General features: G+C 41.3%; 1 protein-coding gene across 2 annotated transcripts in view; it reads left to right on the forward strand.

Moving 5' to 3' along the window:
• Fam120c (family with sequence similarity 120 member C) overlaps window positions 1–19834 on the forward strand; it is a 110013-nt gene that overhangs the window by 17554 nt on the left and 72625 nt on the right. For both annotated transcript variants that reach the window (XM_090326811.1, XM_090326812.1), the window contains exons 2-3: window positions 16437–16683; window positions 19195–19277. In XM_090326811.1, coding sequence (XP_090182937.1) covers window positions 16437–16683; window positions 19195–19277 — 330 coding nt within the window. The remainder of the gene's footprint in view (window positions 1–16436; window positions 16684–19194; window positions 19278–19834) is intronic.

Raw genomic sequence — 19834 nt, forward strand, 5'->3', positions numbered from 1 at the left:
CTGAGCTCTTCAGCTTAAGGCTTCCACCCCATACTTGAGCCACAGCGCCACTTCCGGTTTTCTAGAGGTTAATTAGAAATGAGAGTCTCATAGTCTTTAGTGCCTGGGCTGGCTTTGAACCTTGATCTTCAGATCTCATCCTCCTGAGTAGCTAGGATTACAGGCTTGCGCCACTACATCTGGCCTGTTTTGTTTTTCTTTTGGTTATTTGTAGAGTGTGAACTCAGGATGTCAACATTGTCCCTGAGCTTTTCTTTGCTCAAAACTAGTACTCTACCACTTTGAGCCACAGCTTCACTTCCGGTTTTCTGGTGGCTAATTGGAGTCTTATGAACTTTCCTGCCCCACTTGGCTTGCAATACTAATTCTCATATCTGTGTCCTGAATAGCTTAGGATTACAGGTAAGAGCCACTGGTGCCCAACTACAACAACCTGTTTTACAAGGTCCCCAGCTGATTCTGATTTATGCTAACATTGAGAAACACTGTACTTTAGTATCATTCATGTGTTAAGATTATAATGCTACCTGACTTGTGGACTTGCAGCCTGTTGGGTTCATCTGAAAATACCAAGATTTTGAGTGTTAAGAAAAGTGTGTACACTTTCTTCCTTTCTCTGTTTCTATTCTTTTTACATTACATACGTGGAAAAGCCGGAAGTGGAGCCAGGAGTTTGGCTTAGTACTACAGTGCTTGCCTAGCACTGGGTTCAATTCCTCCCAAGACAAGTGTTCATGCCATGAGTTCAAGCCCCAGGACTGGCAAAAACAAAAAAACAAACCAAACCCCAAAATCAAACAGTAAACATAGCTGGATACTGGTGCCTCATACCTGTAATCCTAGCTACTCAGGACACAGATATGAGGATTGTGGCTCAAAGGCAGGTCAGGCAGTAAACTCTATGACTCTCACCTTAAAAGCTGGATTTAAACTGTGGTGCAAATGGTGTTGCTTCAGCCTTGAGCAAAAAAGCTGAGGAATAGTGTTCAGGCCCTAAATTCAAGCCCTGGCACTAGCACACATGCAAAAAAAATTACTAAATGTAACTATAGGTACTGTTCCTGTAAGACCCCCGACTCAGCGGGACGTCTTCCAGGAGGAGACCCTTCCCAAGGAGCAACGAGACCACGCAGTCGGATGCAAACAGCAAGAGGTTTATTTGGGTACACAGGCGTCCGGGGCAACAAAGTCTCCTAGAAGACTTGCGCGCCGAGGCTGGGGAGAGGGGAGTATTTATGGGTAGCTGAAGCGGGGTTACAGAAGCAGAAGCATAGTTACAGGGTAGGGATTGGTTAATTCAAATGAGGCTGGGGGTTTACTCTGGGCAGTAGTGGAATTTTCCTTTTTGGCTAGAGAAGGGCTTACGTGTCCTTCTTCTGGTCATAACATGTTTTTCACATACTCCTTATCTTACTCCTTATCCTGTCTATACAATTTCAGTTCTCGGTCACTCTGACCGTGAACATCTTGCTGGTTATTTTTCAATTTCTTTTTATAACTAAACTGCAGCTGCTACACAAAATGGAGTCACTTCTGCTATCCTGGGAATTACAGTTAAGACTATACATTTCTCAGTTCCTACAGTAGTATCACTGTTGAACTTAGGAAAGTTCTGCTTGAAGCAAATAGCACTTTCCAAGCACCTAAACTTGTGAAATTTGTTGTATCCCTCTTTAGAATTCACTTTGCTAAAAGATTCCAAATAAATCAGGTGAAGAACTAGAAATTAGATTTGCATGCTTTGATGTACTATTAGGCACATGCTCTAGAAATAAGGTGTACTATTATATGGAGGCTTACTTGCTTAGTTTAGATACAATATTCTAGATGCTGAAAAATGACATGTACCTATCACATCGGGAAAGGTTAAAATAAAATATTTGACTAGTTTGGTTTGCTTTACAACTCATGTAGACACATTGAGTTTTCTCTTCTTTTTCTTTTTTTTGAAAAAGGAGGATTATTCAGAAATAGATTCACAAATGTATAATTGTATTTTCTTGTTCCTGGTAAAATTATGCTGTGGGGAAACTCATTTGGCAAGAGATGAACTGGCTCATTTTCCTTTGCTAAAATTGGTTTCCAAGAAATGAAAGTCATGGCCTGAATTACGTTCCCACAATTGTGGAGTTGACTGTTGAATTCTAGAAAGGGCTTGCTGCTATGTTTTATGAAAATGAATGAATATTGTTCAGTTAACCTTACTCAATGTTCATGATGTGAATGGCAGTGGAGATACTGAGTTGACAAGCTATGGTATGGAAAATGAGGCATGATTTCATTGAAATATTAGAATTCTATAAGTATCTTGGGAATAGTTACCTTAAAATATTTTTTTGCCAGTCCTGGGTTTGAGCTCAGGGCCTGAGCACTGTCCTTGGACTTTCTCAAGGCTAGAGCTCTACCACTTGAGCCTCAGCACCACTTCCGGCTTTTTTCTATGTATGTGGTACCGAGGAATCGAACCTGGGTCTTCATGCATGCTAGGCAAGCACTTTAACCACTAGGCCAAACCCCTGGCCCCCGTTAAAGTATTTTTAAAAAGCCTTAAACAAAACATCTAGGGCCTGGAGTGTGGCCTAATGATAGAATGCTTGCCTAGCACACACAAAGCCCTGGGTTCGATTCCTTGGTACCACATACAGAGAAAAAGCCAGAAATGGTGCTGTGGCTCAAGTAGCAGAGTTCTATCTAGCCTTGAGCAAAAAATGTCCACAGACAGTGCCCAGGTCCTGAGTTTAAGCCCCAGGACTGGCAAAAAAATCTGCTTTCTATTATGAAATGGGATGATATTAATCACCCTGTTAACATGATTCAATACTAAATTCTGTTACTGGAGGTCTGGGGATATAATATGTGCAGGTGCCTGAATTCAGTTCTTACCAGTACATATGCAATACTGTTTTTTCTTGTGGGTCATTGGGCTTAAACTCTGGGCCTGGGTGCTGTCCCTGAGCTCCTCAGCTAAATGATAGCACTCCACCACAGTGCCACTTCTGGTTTTCTGGTTGTTAATTGGAGATAAAAGTCTCTCAGGCTTTTCCTTACTGGCTGGCTTTGAACTATGATTCTCAAATCTTAGCCTCTGAGTAGCTAAGATTACAGGTGTAAACCGTTACGCCCAGCAAGGGCCTTGTAATTTTTGCCTGGATCTTTTTTTTTCCAACTCCTGGCCTTGAGCTCAGGGCCTGAGCTCTGTCCTTGGGCTTTCTCAAGGCTAGAGCTCTACCACTTTGAGCCTCAGCACCACTTCCGGCTTTTCTTTTTTTATGTATGTGGTTCTGAGGAATGAAACCCGGGTCTTTGTGCATGCTAGGCAAGCACTCTACCACTAGGCCAAACTCCCAGCCCTCCTGGATCTTTTACTCACTCTACCATTTGAACCACAGCTACTTCTGCCTTTTTGCTGATTAATAAGAGATAAGAGTTTTGGGGATATTTTTGTCCTGTCTGGCTTCAAACCACATTCCTAAAATCTTAGCTTACTGAATAGTTAGGGTTACATAGGTGTGTGAACCATTGACACCCAGCTTTACTAGTCTTTTATTTTTGCCAGTCCTGGGCCTTGAACTCAGGGCCTGAGCACTGTCCTTGGACTTTGTCAAGGTTAAAGCTCTACCACTTGAGCCACAGCACCACTTCTGGCTTTTTTTTTCTATGTAATTGTTACTGAGAAATCAAACCCGGGTCTTTGTACATGCTAGACAAGCACTCTACCACTAGGCCAAACTCCCGGCCCTTTACTAGTCTTTTAATCTCCTTTTTTTTTGGTTGGTTGGTTGTGGGACTTGAACTCTGGTCCTGGGTGTTGTCCCTAAGCTCTTTACCTCAAGGCTACCGCCCTACATCTTGAGCCATAGCTCCACTTCCTGTTTTCTGGTGGTTAATTGAAGATAAGAGTCTCATTACTGGGGGTGTGGGGGGGAGGGAAATGGGTACCAAGACATGTGAAAGGGTATCAATGTATGTGAATTAATGCACCTTCTATCTGGCAAATATCATGTAACCCTTTTACTAATTACAATAAAAAAAAGAACAACAATCACAAAGATTTAAAAAAAAGATTTAGAAGTCATACTATTATCTGAAAGATAATAAAAATCAGTTTAAATAAATTAAAAAAAAGAGTCTCGTGACTTTAGTGCCCAGGCTGGCTTTGAACTCTGATCCTCAGATCTCAGCCTCCTGAGTAGCTAGGATTACAGGTGTAAGCTACCAAGCCTGGCTAGTCTTTTCAATTGAACATATAAACATCAGTGTTTTGCATGTATACAATGATACCTTCCATCCTGGCTTGTCAATCCTGACAATTTGCCTTAGGAAGAAAAAGCAGTCTATATCCTGACTTCTGGTCTCATATTATTTGTAAGGACCTTCAAAAAGTAGTATAAGCTATAGACTTTATCTCTTCAGAGCAGATTATGATTTATTTCCTAGTTTTTTTAAACGATAAAATACCTAGTTCACTGGATGGAAAGGAGAAGCAAAATATATCCCAAATTTTCTAGTTCAGTGATTACACTGTGAGCCCTGTGAAAATAGGAATTTTGTCTTTCATCTTTATATCCACACTTTGATTGGTACCTTATGTAGTAAAACACCAGTTGAAAGATGGAGTTCAGGTGTTGCCTGTCCTGTGGGAATATTCTTTGTATTGGAAATGCAGCAATGACCAGAACATATATTTTTTAAAAATCCAGTGTTGAGAGTGGATATAGATCATTGTTAAAGTGCTTGCCTAGCATGTGCAAGGGCCTGGGTTCTGACCCAGTAACCCACACACATACAAAAATCCAACCTTATCATAGCTGCTTAGGAGCCTGAAATCTGAGGCTCGAAGTTTAAAGCCAGCCCAAGGAGACTCTGATCTCCAATTAACCACCTGACAACCAGAAATGACGCTGTGACTCAAAGTGGTATAGTGCTAGCTTTGAACCTAAGAGTTCAGGGACAGTGCCTAAGGCCCAGGGTTCAAGCCCCAGGACTAACGCACGAAAAATAAAAGAAGTTTAAGATGATGTATGTAGAAGTTGTTGTTGTTTTTTAAGAGGTTCTGAGGCTTTGGGTTTGGGTACGGTCTGTTAGCCTTTTCTTTTTGACAGTCTGGGCTTGAGCTCAGGGTCTGAGCACTGTCCTCGGGCTTTCCTCAAGGCTAGTGTTCTACCCTGAGCCACCGTACCACTTATGCCTTTTTCTATGTATATGGTACCAAGGAATCGAACCCTGGTCTTCGTGCATGCTGTGCAGGCACTCTACCACTAGGCCAAACTCCCGTTCCTGGTCTCTTAGCTTTTTTTTCTTAAGGTTAGTATTCTTGAGCCACAGTTCATTTCTGGCTTCTTCATGATGAATTGGAGATATGAGTCTCACGGACTTTCCTGAATGGGCTGGATTTGAACTGCAATCCTCAGATGTTAGACTCTTGAGTAGCTAGGATTACAGGCATGAGTTACTAGTACCAACTGTTTATACAAGTTTCATTCAGAAAAGCAGGAAGCAAAGCACATTCCAATAGGCTGGAGGCATGGAGTTGTAAATAAAAAGTCCAGTGAGCTGGGTGCAAGTGGCTCACACCTGTAATCCAAACTACTCAGGAGGCTGAGATCTGAAGATCATGCTACAAAGCCAGCCTGGGCACGAAAGTCTGTGAGACTCTTATCTCCAATTAAACTGCCAAAAAAACAGGAAGTGGCTCTGTGGCTCAAGTGGTAGAGTGCTAATCTTGAGCTGAAGAGCTCAGGGACAGTGCCTAGGCCCAGAATTCACAGGAACACACACACACACACACACACAAGTCCAACTTTATATTTATATATATATATATGGCTCTTCTTTCAGTCTAAAAACTGTAGAGGTCTTTTCCTCTGTACTTGCTGTTTTTCAGTTAACCTCATTTGCTTTAACCACCCTCATTTACTTGCATCTTTTCTTAGGACTGGTAAGTTTGGGACTCCCAAAGACCAAGTGTCCTTAATTAACATAGGTGACGTAAGTATGAGACTGTCAGGTGCTTCTTTGAAGAGCTGTTTATGGAAGAAAGGTCCATATCTAGGATATATTTATTTTTCTTCAACAAGGTCCCCTTGTAATTTAAAAAAATGAGTGTAACCCAGTTTTTTTTTCTTGAAATATTTCCCCAGAATGTGTGTATGCAAATCTACAATCAAATCATTAAGGCAAGGCTAAAAACTTGGGTAGCTGCTTTAGTCTAATAGGGGAAGCAGAAGGCTTAAATGACCTATTAATACACTGTTTATTCTTAGCTCCTGGCTCGTAGTTCCTATGCCTTAATGTCCCTGATTCAGTATTCTTCAGTTGTAGCTATTGAAGTCTATTTCTCTTTACCCTACACAATATTTGATAGCTATACCTCACGGTAGATCATATTTTGCTCATAAATGTTAGGCTGTATGATCTATCTAAAAAACAAATTTGTCTAATCATGAGGATCATCTGATGATCTTTTTATTTTTATTTTTTTTGATGATCTTTTTAAAAATAGATTTTAACCTGACCGTAAACCTACCGAAACAGCTCCTTCAGTGGAGGGGCTAGACTAGCACGTACCTGCAGAGCATATTTAAAAAGTCATTCTGGGACCAGGAGTGTGGCCTAGTGGTAGAGTGCTTGCCAAGCATGCATGAAGACCTGAGTTCCGATTCCTCAGTAACACAAAGAAAAAGCCAGAAGTGATGCTGTGTCTTAAGAAATAGACTGATAGCCTCGAGAAAAGAAAAAAGGCAAAAGGACAGTGTCCTGGCTCAGAGTTCAAGCCCCAGAACTGGCAAAAAAAAGGGTGTTTCTTTTTACTGTATATGCCCCTATATTGTTTGATCCTCTGTGTATGTTTCTTTTACTTTTTTTTTGGCGGTGGGGTTGGTCATGGGGCTTGAACTCTGGGCCTGGGTGCTGTCCCTGAGCTCTTCAGCTCAAGGCTAGTGCTCCACCACAACACCACTGCCGGTTTTCTGGCATTTACTTGGTCTTTAGTGCCCAGGCTGGCTTTGAACCTCGATCCTCAGATCTCAGCCTTCTGAGTAGGTAGGATTACAGGCGTGAGCCGCTGGCTCACCCGTAATTTTCATTAGCATATTAATATACACAAAAGAATGGGTTTTATTAAAACATTTTCATACTTTCATCATATTTACCCTCAATTACCTTTCCCCTTTCATTCTGGTAATCATTCTCGTCTCAAATAATTCCTTCAACTTTCTCTTTTCTGCTTCTTTTCCTTTTTCTTTTCTTTTTTCTTTTTTTGTGGGCCGTGGGCCTTGAACTCTGGGCCTGGACGCTGTCCCTAAGCAATTCAGTTCAAGGCAACCACCCTACCCCTGAAGGTACAGCCCCACTTCCTATCTTTTAGTAATTAATTGGAGATAAGAGTCTCTGGGCCTTTTGTGCCTGGGCTGGCTTTGTACGGAGATCCTCAGATCTCAGCCTCCTGAGTATCTAGGATTATAGATGTGAGCCACCACGGCTGGCTCTGCCTTCAACTTTCATGTTTGTATTTGTTTAGTGTTGTGCTGATCCTGGAGGCTGAACTCAGGGCCTGGGTGCTGTCCCTGAGGTTTTTTTTTTTTAATTCAAGAGTAGCACTGTTACCACTTCGAGCCAGATGTTGGGGACCGACTGTGGGGTCAGACTGTGGGGTCAGTGACCGTGACTGTGGGGTCAGTGACCTTGGACCCACACAATTGGGTACACAAGGAAGTAGCTCTTATCAGGATCACTTTAAGCTATGTCAATCACTTCTTATTAAGATGACTTTGGGCAATGTTAATTGCTTCTCATTTATCCTATTTGCGACTTGATTACTATTTTGTACAAATGTAGCCCCTGGCAGTTCCCTAGTCAGAACTTGAAATAAACTGGGCTACAGTCTTAGGCTACAGTCTTAGACTACAGTCTTAGGCTGCAGTCTTGAGCTCACAGCTTTCTTGGGCTGCTGTCTTGGGCTGTAGTCCTCCCGAACCCTATCTGTTTGTCTCTCTTCTATTTTTTCCTAGTCCCTGCCCACTATTTCAGGAATCCCAATTTGCAGCCGGCTGGCTCCGGCATAGTACCACTTAATGGTTTTTTGGTGGTTAATTGGAAATAAGAATCTTATGGACTTCCTGCCTGGGTTGGGATCAGGATTGTCAAATTGCTGCCTCCTGAGAATACGTTGAGCCACAGGTGCTCAACTCATGTCATTATTTTGTATATATTTAATTTTGGTGCCAACCCTGAGGCTTGAACTCCAGGCCCTATGTGCTATCCCTAAGCCTCTTTTGATCAAGGTCAGTGCTCTGCCAGTTGAGCCACTATGCCACCTCGAGCTTTTTGGGTAGTTTATTGGAGGTAAGAGTGTCATGAACTTTCCTGTGGTCTGGCTTTGAACTGTGATCCTCAGATCTCAGCTTCCTGTGTAGCTAGGATTTCAGATGTAAGCCACAGGTGCCTGGCTCATGTCTTAATTTTATCTAGATTTTACATATGAGAGGAAATATGCCATATTTATTTTCTTGAGGAATAGCTTGTTCTTCCAGTAAATATGATGGTCTCTGCTTTTATCCAGATTCCTGCAGATATCATTTCATTCATTCTAGCTGAATAGTACTTCGTTGTATGTGTATAATACATTTACCTATTTGTGAGGATTGCTGCAGTAAATATGTGAAGGTGTCTCTCTAAGAGAGTCTATATTTACTCATATTTTATCAGGTATATAGCCAGGAGTGGCGTAGAAGGATCATAAAGGAGGTGTGCTTTCAGTTTAGTTTTTACTGGTTTTAGAGCATGACCTCAGGGCCGTGTGCTTTTTTTTGTTTTTCATTTTTGTCAGGGGGCTTGAACTCAGGGCCTGGACAATGTTCCCGAGTCTCTTTGTGCTCAAGGCTAGTGCTCTACCACATGAACCCCACTTCCAGTTTTTGAGTGGTGAATTGGAGATAAGAGTCTTATGGGGACTTTTCTGCTCAGGCTGGCTTTGAACCATGATCCTCAGAGCTCAGCCTCCTGAGTAGGTAGGATTACAGGCCTGAGCCACCGGCGCCCATCTGGCCTTGGGCTCTTGTTCAGCTTTTTTACTCAAAGGTGACACTCTACCCCTTGAACCACACTTGCGTTTCCTGTTTTTAATTTTCTGAATAGCTTTCATGTTGATTTCCATAGTGGCTGCAGTAATTTACATTCCCACAAATGTATGAGGTTGCTCTCCCATCCCGGTGCCAGCATTCACTGTTGTTTCAGTATTTTCACTTTTTTTTGCCAGTCCTGGGCTTGAGCTCAGGGCCTGAGCACTGTCCTTGGAGTTTCTCAAGGCTAGAGCTCTACCACTTGAGCCTCAGCACTACCTCCAGCTTTTTTTTTCTATGTATGTGGTACCGAGGAATCAAACCCTGGTCTTCGTGCATGCTAGGCAAGCACTCTACCACTAGACCAAACTCCTGGCCCAGTATTTTCACTCTTTATGACAGTTGTGGGAATTGAAGTCAAGACCTAAATTAATTCTTTCTTTTCTTTTCTTTTCTTTCTTGCCAGTCCTAGGGTTAGAACTTAGAGCCAAGGTGCTATTCCTGAGCTTTTTTTGCTTTAGTGTTCTACCACTTGAGTCATAGTTCCATTTCTGATTTTTTTGGTGATTAATTGTATATGAATGTCTCACAGACTTTTCCTGCCTGGTATGACTTTGAACCTCAAGCCTCAAATCTCAACCTCCTGAGTAGCTTGGATTACGGAAGTAAGCCACCAGGGCCCAGCTTATATTTCCATTTGTACATATTACTTTTACAATGTGAGGAGTTTTATTTGATATTTCCATATATGTATATATTTATCATTCATCCTCTAGATTCTTTTTTTTTCTCTAGTAGTGGGGCTTGAACTCAGGGTTTGGACACTGTTCCTGACAGTCATTTGCTCCACAGCACTACTTCCAGCTTTTTCTGCTTATGTGGTATGGAAGAATTGAACTCAGAGCTTCATACATGCAAGGCATGCACTCTTCCACTAAGCCACATTTCTAGTCCCTTTAGATTCTTTCTTATTCTCCCTCTATTACTTCTTTTTCTATTGTCTTTCTCAAAGTTTTAGAAATAGATTTCATCATGACCTCTTATTTTCTTTGCTGATAATCCTCTAACTACTGTCAATGTTCCTTTGAGGGGACAGGTATTTCTTTGGGGATAGGGGTTATGTAGCTTAGGCTAGCTTCAGAGTCATCCATTATAGGGCATTTGCGCTGTTTCTATAACTTGGCTATCAGTCAACATGGATGTGCATGTGGCTTTACTGTATCCTGACTTGTAATATTCTGGATAGATGCCCAAGATGATGGTTTGTCTTTTGAGTTACCTATATTTCTTTTTCTTTTTGGTTGGTTGTGGGGCTGGAATTCAGGGCCTAGGTGCTGTCCCTGAGCCTCTTTGTGTTCAAGGCTTGCACTCTACTACTTGAGCCACAGGGAAACTTCCTGTTTTTGAGTGGTTAATTGGAGATGAGAGTCTCATGAGACTTCTATCCAGGCTGGCTTTGAACCATGATCCTCAGATCTCTGCCTCCTGAGTAGGCTTACAGGTGTGAGCCACTGGAGCCTGGCACTATGCTGCTTTCTCTCAAGCAGAAAAGTTTGATTTCTTTTCTTATTATCTGATCATTCACTTAAGCAATCATACTATAGAAGTGTTTGTTTTTATATAATTAATTGAGTTAGTGTTTTTCTTTTGTTTTACTGGATTTTCCTAATCATGCACCAATTCACCACAGGGGTATATTCAGAGAACTATATTATTAGGTGATATTGTCATTTCACTATCATATAATTCCTTACCTTAGCTACGATAGAATATCCCCTAGGCTATATGGCCATGATGAATGGAATAACATGAGGTTGTATCAAGCACAGAGAAAATATGACAGTGGGTCAGGTGCTGGTGGCTCACGCCTGTAATCTCATATAATTCTCCATTTATATCCTTTGTTGAATAATCTCTTTTGATAATTTAACTTTTTCTAATAGTATCTTCTATCTACTAAGCAGATTTTAATGGTTCTTCTAGTTGAATTGTGAAGTATGGATCTATTTTTTTCTTCTCATATAGTTCTCCATTGACACATTTTGTTAAATAATTATATTATTCTGATGATTATTTAATAATGGCGGAGCTTGGCACTGGTGGCTCATGCCTGTAATTACAGCCACTCAGGGAGGAGGCTGAGATCTGAGGATCATTATTGGTAATCAGCCTAGTTTGGAAAGTCTGTGATATTCTTAACTCCAATAAACTACTCAAAAATCTGGAAGTAGAGCTGTGGCTCAAGTGGTAGAGCACTAGCCTTGAGCGCAAGATCTCAGAGATAGCATTCAGGCCCTGAATTCAGCCCCAGGACTGACTCATCAACACTCAAAGTTACTGTTTGCTGTATTGTACTCATAACCTGTCATATGGACTTGAAACCTCTTTGGGGAGCTATTTAATAACAATTTCAAAAATATTGTTAAATTAGTTGACTCTAATAATGGTATTATAGCTGTGTTGATTATTTTTCCCCGTTATTGTGGTTTAAACTCAGGGCACTGTGCTTGCTTGGTTGGCTCCCTACCACTTGATCAACTCCTCCAGCCCAGCTTTTTGCTGATTGTGGAGATGGAATTTTCTGGACTTTTCTATCTGGGCCTGCCTTAAACTGCAAACCTCTGGATCTCAGCCATCTGAGTAGCTAATAATATACATACCAGCCACTGGCAACCAGCTGGTTATACTATTTTTAACTCCTGACTGTAAGAAATAATGAAGTATTTATGTTGGAAGTGATTTGATTTCTGGAATTCATCAGTAAGCATATGAAAAGATGCTCAACATTACTAATCGTCAGAGCTGTACAAATGAAGAAACCACTATGAAATATCACTTTACGCTCATTGGTATGGCTACTATTAAATGAAAACAAAATAAGTCTTGTTAAAGATGTGGAAAAATTGAAACACTTGTTCACTGTTGGTAGAATTGTAATTGATATGATGACAGTATGGACATTCCTCAGTAATTAAAAATAGAACAGCCTTGATCTAACTACTTTTGGACATATACCTAAAAAAATTGGAGCTGAGGGCAATAGCTCACAACTGTTATTCTAGCTACTCAGGAGGGAGTGATCTGAAGGATTAGATTTAAGGCCAACCCAGACAAAAAGCTAGTGATATCCCTCTTTCAATCAATAGTTGGATGTAGTAGCTCATCCTTATGTTACTAGGAAGCTTATATAAGGAGGATCATGGTCCAGGTTCGGGCATAAACATAAGGCCATAGTCCCAAAAATAACTGAACCAAAAAGTCTAGGGGTTTGGCTCAAGTGGTAGAGTATATGCTTAGTAAGCCCAAGGCCTTGAGTGGAACCTTCATTACTGCCAATATTAAGAAAAAGAAAAGAACAGAAAAGAAAGAAAGAAAGAAAGAAAGAAAGAAAGAAAGAAAGAAAGAAAGAAAGAAAAGAAGAAAAGACAAAAACATGAGAAGGGGTATCAATGTGTGAGAAATAATACATCTTCTATCTGGTGAATGTAACTGTGACCTCTCTATACATTAAAATTAAATTAAATTTAAAAAAAGAAGAAGGAAAGAAGAGAAAGCCAGAAACCAGTGGCTTATGCCTGGAACCCTAGCTTCTCAGAAGCCTGAGATCTGAGAATCACAGTTCAAAGCCAACTCATGCCAAAGAAAAATGTCTGTAAACTCTTTATTCCAACTAATGACCAAACAGCTATAAGTGGAGGTATGGCTCAGCTGGTAGAGCACTAACTTTCAGAGCAGAAGTTAAGGGTGAGGGCCAGACTCTGAGTTCAAGCCCCAGTCTCATAGACTTTTCTGCCCGAGCTGGCATCCTCAGATTTCAGCCTTCTGAGTAGCTAGGATTACAGGCATGAGCCACCAGTACCCGGCTTCTCACTATAGTTTTGATTGATATTTTTCTCTTTTTTTTCAATGATATTTTTATCTTTAAAGTAGTTGGTCATCTTTCTTTCTTTCTCTCTTTTTCTTTCTTTTGTTCTTTCAGTCTTTCTTTTTTCTTTTTTGTCTGTTGTGGGGCTTGAATTCTGGGCCTGGGCGTTGTCCCTGAGTTTTCAGCTCAAGTCTAGTGCTCTACCACTTTGAGCCACAGTGTCACTTCCAATTTTCTGATGGGTAATTGGAGATAAGCATCTCACAGACTTTAGTGCCTGGGCTGGCTTTGAACTGTGATCCTCAGATCTCAGCCTCCTGAGTAGCTAGGATTGCAGGCGTGAGCCATTTTCACCTGACTTGATTGACATTTCTCTAATGAATAATCATGGTGAGCATGTTTTCATGTACATTTTTAGCTTTGTGACTTTGGTTAAGCCCTCTTACCTTTGCGCCTCATTAACCAATGTTGACAAAATAGAGGTACACTAGTATCCCTCTAATCCTTAGTTTTTGTTTTTTGTTTGTTGTTTTGTTTTTGCCAGTCCTGGGCTTGGGCTCAAGGCCTGAGCACTGTCCTTGGACTTTCTCAAGGCTACAGCTCTACCACTTGAGCTACAGCACCACTCCTGGCTTTTTTTCTATGTATATGGTACAGAGGAATCGAACCTGGGTCCTTCTGCATGCAAAGCAAGCACTCTACCACTAGGCTAAACTCCCGGCCTTCAACCTTAGTTTTACTTTTTATATTTTCAGGTGCTTGTAGCCAAACGGGGCCTGAGAATCTCTATTTAAAATATTAGATATAGGGCTGGGATGTAGTGGCAAACTGCTTGTCTAGCAAGTACATCCTGGATTTGATCCACAGGACCTAATAAGTAAAGATATTAAAAAAAACAGTTAAAACAAATAAAATATTAAATAGAACATTGCAGAAGTGAACATTCTAAGAAGTCTGATGACATTTTACGCCAGCCTGTTTCATATCCAGTATGAATCCAGGATATAGTTATGATCCCTTCCTCCCGTGCCTGCCTATGCTGCACACATTGTCAGCTAGTGGCTGTCTTGATGGTTAAACTCAGTAGTATCACAGTGCTTGTGATTTGGTAGCTTTTATTTTACACTAGTGGCTTCCTTTGTACAAAGGTAATGATGCTGGTGGTTCAGATATGCTGAAGGGAATCAGTCAAATGCTTTGTTACATAAACAGGTGAAAGCTCTCAACTCAGTAAGGAAGCCTCATACTGAGCTTGCTAACATCTCACGGGGGAAATTAGTCTTATCTGTGAAGATTTCTTCTGTTGTGTTTCAAAGCAGGGATGGAGGATGAGAAAGAGTGATAGAGGAGATGAGACTGATTGTGGTATATTGTATGCATATATGGACAAGTTAAAATGAAACCCCTTTGTGCAACTACTTCACGTTAATAAAAGTGTGGATTAGAAAAAGAGACAATATACAGGCACTGGTGGCTCATGCCTGTAATTCTACCTGCTCAGGAGGCTGAGATTTGAGGATCCCAGTTTGAGGCCAGCTTCAGCAAACAAATCCCATAGATTCTTAATTAACCTGCAAAACACTGGAAATGAAAGTGTTAGTCAAGCAATAAATGCCAACTTTGAAAATAAAGCTAAGGGAGTGTGTGAGACCTTGAATTCAAGCCCCCTGTACTAGCACAAAAATAAGAAAAGAAAAAATGTGTTGAAGGAAAAAGTAGTTTAAGTTAGTTTTGCCATTGCATCTTCGGTGTCCTAAATTACCACCACAATGGCTGGTAAGTTCTTTCTGAATATGGAAAAGGTAGGCCGGAGTGCCAGTGACTCATGCCAGTAATTCTAGTTACTGAGGAGGATGAGATGTTATGATTGCTGTTCGAGGCCCGCCTGGGCAGAAAAATCCATGAGACTTCTCTAGCTAGCATAAAAAGCTGGAAGTGGAGCTGTGATTCAAGTGGTATAGCACCAGCTTTGAGTAAGAAACCTGAGACAGCACACAAGTACAATGTTTTTTGTTTGTTTGTTTGTTTTGTGGGTCATGGGGCTTGAACTCTGGGCCTGGGCACTGTCCCTCACCTCTTCATCTTAAGGCTATCACCCTACCAGTTGAGCCTCAGCTCCACTTCCCATTTTCTTGTGGTTAATAAGAGTCACATTCTTTAGTGCCTGGGCTGGCTTTGAACAGCCATCCCCAGATCTCAGCCTCCTGAGTATTTAGGATTACAGGCATAAGCCATCAAGCCCGGCTTCCAGTACAAGAGTGTGTGTGTGTGTTTGTGAGTGAGTGTGTGTGTACGTGTGTACATGTGTACATGTGCGTGCACGCGCGCGTTCGTGCGTGCGTGTGTGTGTGTGTGTGTGTATGTATGAAAAAAGCATAGTCTCTAGAGTTTGTCAGTTATCAGCCATTTCAAGCATTTACTGGGGGTCTTGAACATATTCTGGCAAACGAGGAAGGATTATTGTAATAATATCTTATGTAAGGTTAACGGGCCTGCAGTGGGTTTTGAACAGTGTCTGATAACTGATAAATAATATTACTTCAGTACTTGAGATGTAAGTAGCTTACAATATAGGCGAACATTTCATACTGATATTCCTACAATCAAATGGAGAGATAGTCGTGCATCTTTTGCTAGAGCTGACTTGGACTCAATGCCTAGCTACTGTCCCTTAGCTTGTTTGCTCAAGGCTGGCACTCTGCCCCTTGAGTCACAGCTTCACTTCTGGATTTTTGGTGGTTTAGTAAGAGGTAAGAGTCTCTTGGACTTTCCTGTCCTGGCTGACTTCAGTCCCCAGATGTCAGTCTCTTCAGCAGCTAGAAACACAAGCATGAGCTACCAGTACCTGGGCTGTGTGGTTCTTTTTAAGAGTGTTCTTTTTAGCTACATATAATTGTGTGTGTGTGTGCGTGTGTGTGCGTGTGTGTGCATATGTGCGTGCACTCGTGAGAGAGAAAGAGAGAAAGAGAGAGGGAGTCAGTCATGGATCTTGAACTCAGGGCCTAGGCACTGTCTCCGTGCTTTTGTGCTTAAGACTACTGCTCTACCACTTGAATCACAGCTCCATTTCTGACTTTTTGCTAGTTAAGTGGACATAAGTGTCTCCTGGAGGGCCAGGAGAGTAGCCTAGTGGTAAAGTGCTCGCCTAGCATGCATGAAGCCTTGGGTTCGATTCCTTAGTACCACATACACAGAAAAAGCTGGAAATTGCGCTGTGGCTCAGGTTGCAGAGAGCTAGCCTTGATCAAAAGTGACCAAGGACAGTGCCTAGGCCCTGAGTTCAAGTCCCAGGACTGGCAAGAAAAAGGAAGGGTCTCTTGGATTTTCCTGCCTGGGCTGGCTTTGAACCACTGTCCTCAGATCTCATCCTCCTAAATAACTAGGAATATTGGAACGAGCTTATATTCATGTAATCTTAAGTGTCACAAGGTCTACATTGATTTACTAAGCATTCTGATTTCTAACAAAACATACCAGTTTCTCTGACCTGATACCTTTCTTTTCTTTCCTAGGTCTTTCAGAGCCTTGAAGACCACCATTTGGAAGTGGTAGCTTTTTTCCGGGATAATGGCTTCCATGGCCTTCTTGCTCATGACTCCGAGTATGCTCTCTACAATATTCCCTTTTACTACAGTTCTCATGCTCTGAAGCTGAGCTGGAACGGAAAGAACCTCACTACCAATCAGTTTCTGATGCAAGAGGTGGCAAAGCAGCTGGGCCTGAAGCGGATGAATTTCCCCATTTTTGCAGCACTGTTAGGTAAGTAGTTTCCCCCCTGTATTGTTAAGATATGACAGCTAACGATAGTTAATTTGTCTTTTCTTGGATTTACCTTTTTATAAAATGATTATTTATTACTTATTTATTGCTCAAGGCTAGCACTCTGCCTCTTGTGCCACAGTGCCACTTCTGCCTTTTTCTGTGTATATGGTAACGAGGAATCAAATGCAAGGCTTCATGCATGCTAGGCATACCACTAGGCCATACTCCCGGCCCTACCTATTTTTTTGTTGGTTGTAGAACTTGAACTCAGGGCCTGGGCACTTTCACTTAGATCTTTTGCTCAAGGCTAGCATTCTATCTCTTTGAGCCAGAGCTTGACTACTGATTTTCTGGGTTAATTCTAGATAAAGAGTCTCATAGACATTCCTGCCAGGAATAGCTTCGAACCGCAATCCTCAGATTTCAGCCTCCTGAGTAGCTAGGTTTACAGGCATAAGCCATCAGCAACTGCTTTGATTTACCTTTTGAGAAACCTCATGCCAAGCATGGTTATATCTGGCACCTGAGCTTCTAAAAATTCAGCATGTCTGACTTAATTAAATTGTCACATTATAGTCCCAGAACATCATTTTAATTCTTACAAAACTTTTGTCACATTTCCTAACTGTATTTATAGAGTATATTTTAGGCCAAATATCGTACTGGTCTTAGTCATGTTGGATTCCCTATTCTGATCATTTGACTTAGATCAGAAACACAAATTTGTGATTATGATTTTCTGTTTCTTTTGTGCTGATGTTTTATGAAAATTCCAAAATTGCAGCAAAATTGAAGGAATTGTCCAGTGAAACCCCACCTGTTGCTTGATTGCATATCCGTTCCTCTATTAATCTTCATCAATTATTTATTTTTTTTCTTTATCTGCTATGCATGATTATTGCAAAGATATAGTTATGTGTAAGGCCCGAGATCTATATTTGGTAATGAACACATAGCTAGCATAATTATTACATCAGTAAGTGTTTGGCCTGGAGCATGGAATAGTGGTAGAGTGCTTGCATAGCATGCATGAAGCCTTGGGTTCGATTCCTTGATATCCCATCCACAGAAAAAGCTGGAAGTCATAAGTCATGCTGTGGCTCAACTAGTAGAGCAGTAGCCTTGATCAAAAGTTCGAGACCAGCCAGCCAGGAAAGTTCATGAGACTCTTATCTCTACCTACCAAAAAGCTATAATTGGAGCTTTGACTCAAATGGTAGAGCACTAGCTATGAGAAAATAAGCTTAGGGACAGCACCTAGGCTCTAAGCTCAAGCTTCAGGAATAGTACAGATACACATACATGCATAGCACCTAGGCTCTAAGCTCAAGGGTGCAGCATGCATACAAGTGTTGCTGGGTACCAGTTGTTCATGTCTACTATCCTTATTACTCAGGACACTGAGATGCAGGAATCATGACTAGAAGCTACCTCAAGACAACAAATCAGTGACATTTATCACTAAAAATAGCCTGCAGAAAGCCAGAAATGGAGATGTGGCTTAAATGGTAGAAGAAATTCTTGAGTGAAAAGTCTTCTAGACTTGCCTAGGAATTCAGGCTCTAGTACTGGCACCAGAAAGAAAAAGAAACTATATATCTATGTGAATTATTTGATTATTTTCTCTCCTAAGACTCATTTCATGGTTTAGAGGTTTGTTTTATTATCATTATCTGGTCATGGAGCTTGAGCTCAGGTCCTAGGTGCTCTTCCTGAGCTCTTTTATTCAAGGCTAGCTAGCACTCTACCACTTTGAGCCATAACACCACTTGCAGTTCTTAGTGGTTTTTCTCTCAGTGACTTTTTTGCCTGGACTGGCTTCGAACTATAATCCTTAGAGCTCAGCCTCCTGGGTAGCTAAGATTAGAGGCATAAGACATTGGTACCTGGCTAAAAGATTTCTAAGAAAACATTTGTACTAGGCAAATTGTACCCTCTTTGCGAGGGTAAGAGGAGGCCTGAACACTGTGTTCAGGGCCTGAACACTGTGTTTGGGCTTTCTCAAGGCTAGAGCTCTACCACTTGAGCTATAGCATCACTTCTAGCAATAAGTCTATGTAGTACCAAGGAATCAAACCCAGGTTTTTGTGCATGTAATTGCAAGCATTCTAGCATTAGGCCAAATTGTCACCTTTTTTTTGTTGTTGTTGGTGGTGGTTGTGGGGCTTGAACTCTGGGCCTCGGCCCTATCTCTGAGCTCTTCAGCTCAAGGCTACTGCTCTACCCTTGAGCTGTAGCACCACTTCTAGTTTTCTGGAGATAAGAGTCTCATGGACTTTAGTGCCCAGGCTGGCTTTGAACCTTGACCTCAGATCTCATCCTCGTGAGTAGCTAGGATTACAGGCCTGAGCCACCACGCCCGGATTCAATTTTTTTTTAAAGAAGAAATGTACTTTTTTACCTGACTTATGTAACTATTATCCCTTTTTACATAACCTTTATAATAACAATAAAAAGTTATGGAAGAAAGTATTTGTGCAGTTAATAAATGACCAATGTACTTTATAGGTAACCACATTCTCCCAGATGAAGACTTGGCTGCGTTTCACTGGAGCCTGTTGGGACCAGAACATCCCCTTGCATCACTTAAGGTAATGTTCAACATTTTCTGCCTGCACAGATTAGGGGACAAGAAGCTTTTTGCTTTTGTTTTGGGCCAGACCTGGGCTTGAACTAAGTGCCTTGGCACTGTCCTTGAGTTTTCTGGGTTAAAGTTAATACTCTACAGACATGCTTCTAGCTTTTTTGGTTAATTGGAATAAGAATATCAGTCTTGGGTAAGGAGTTTTTGCCTACTGGTAGAGTGCTTAGCTAATATGCACATAGCCTTTGGTTCTATTCCTTGGAACCACATACACAGAAAAAGCCAGAAGTAGTGCTGTGGCTCAAGTGGTAGGGTGTTAGCCTTGAGGAAGCTCAAGGACAGTTCCCAGGTCGTGAGTTCAAGCTCCAGGACTGGTTAAAAAAGTATCTCAGTCTTTCCTGCCTGAGGTGGCTTTGAACCACAATCTTCAAAACTCACCATCTAGAGTAGCTAGGATTATAAGCTTGAGCCACTGTGTCTGTCGACAGCATTGTTTTTTTAAATTAATTAATTAATTTTTATTGCCAGTCTTGGTGACTGAACTCAGGTCCTTAACACTGCCCC

This window comes from Megascapheus bottae, chromosome X (assembly GCF_031878675.1).
Source record: "Megascapheus bottae isolate mThoBot1 chromosome X, mThoBot2.hap1, whole genome shotgun sequence".
In the NCBI taxonomy this organism is placed as follows: domain Eukaryota; kingdom Metazoa; phylum Chordata; class Mammalia; order Rodentia; family Geomyidae; genus Megascapheus; species Megascapheus bottae.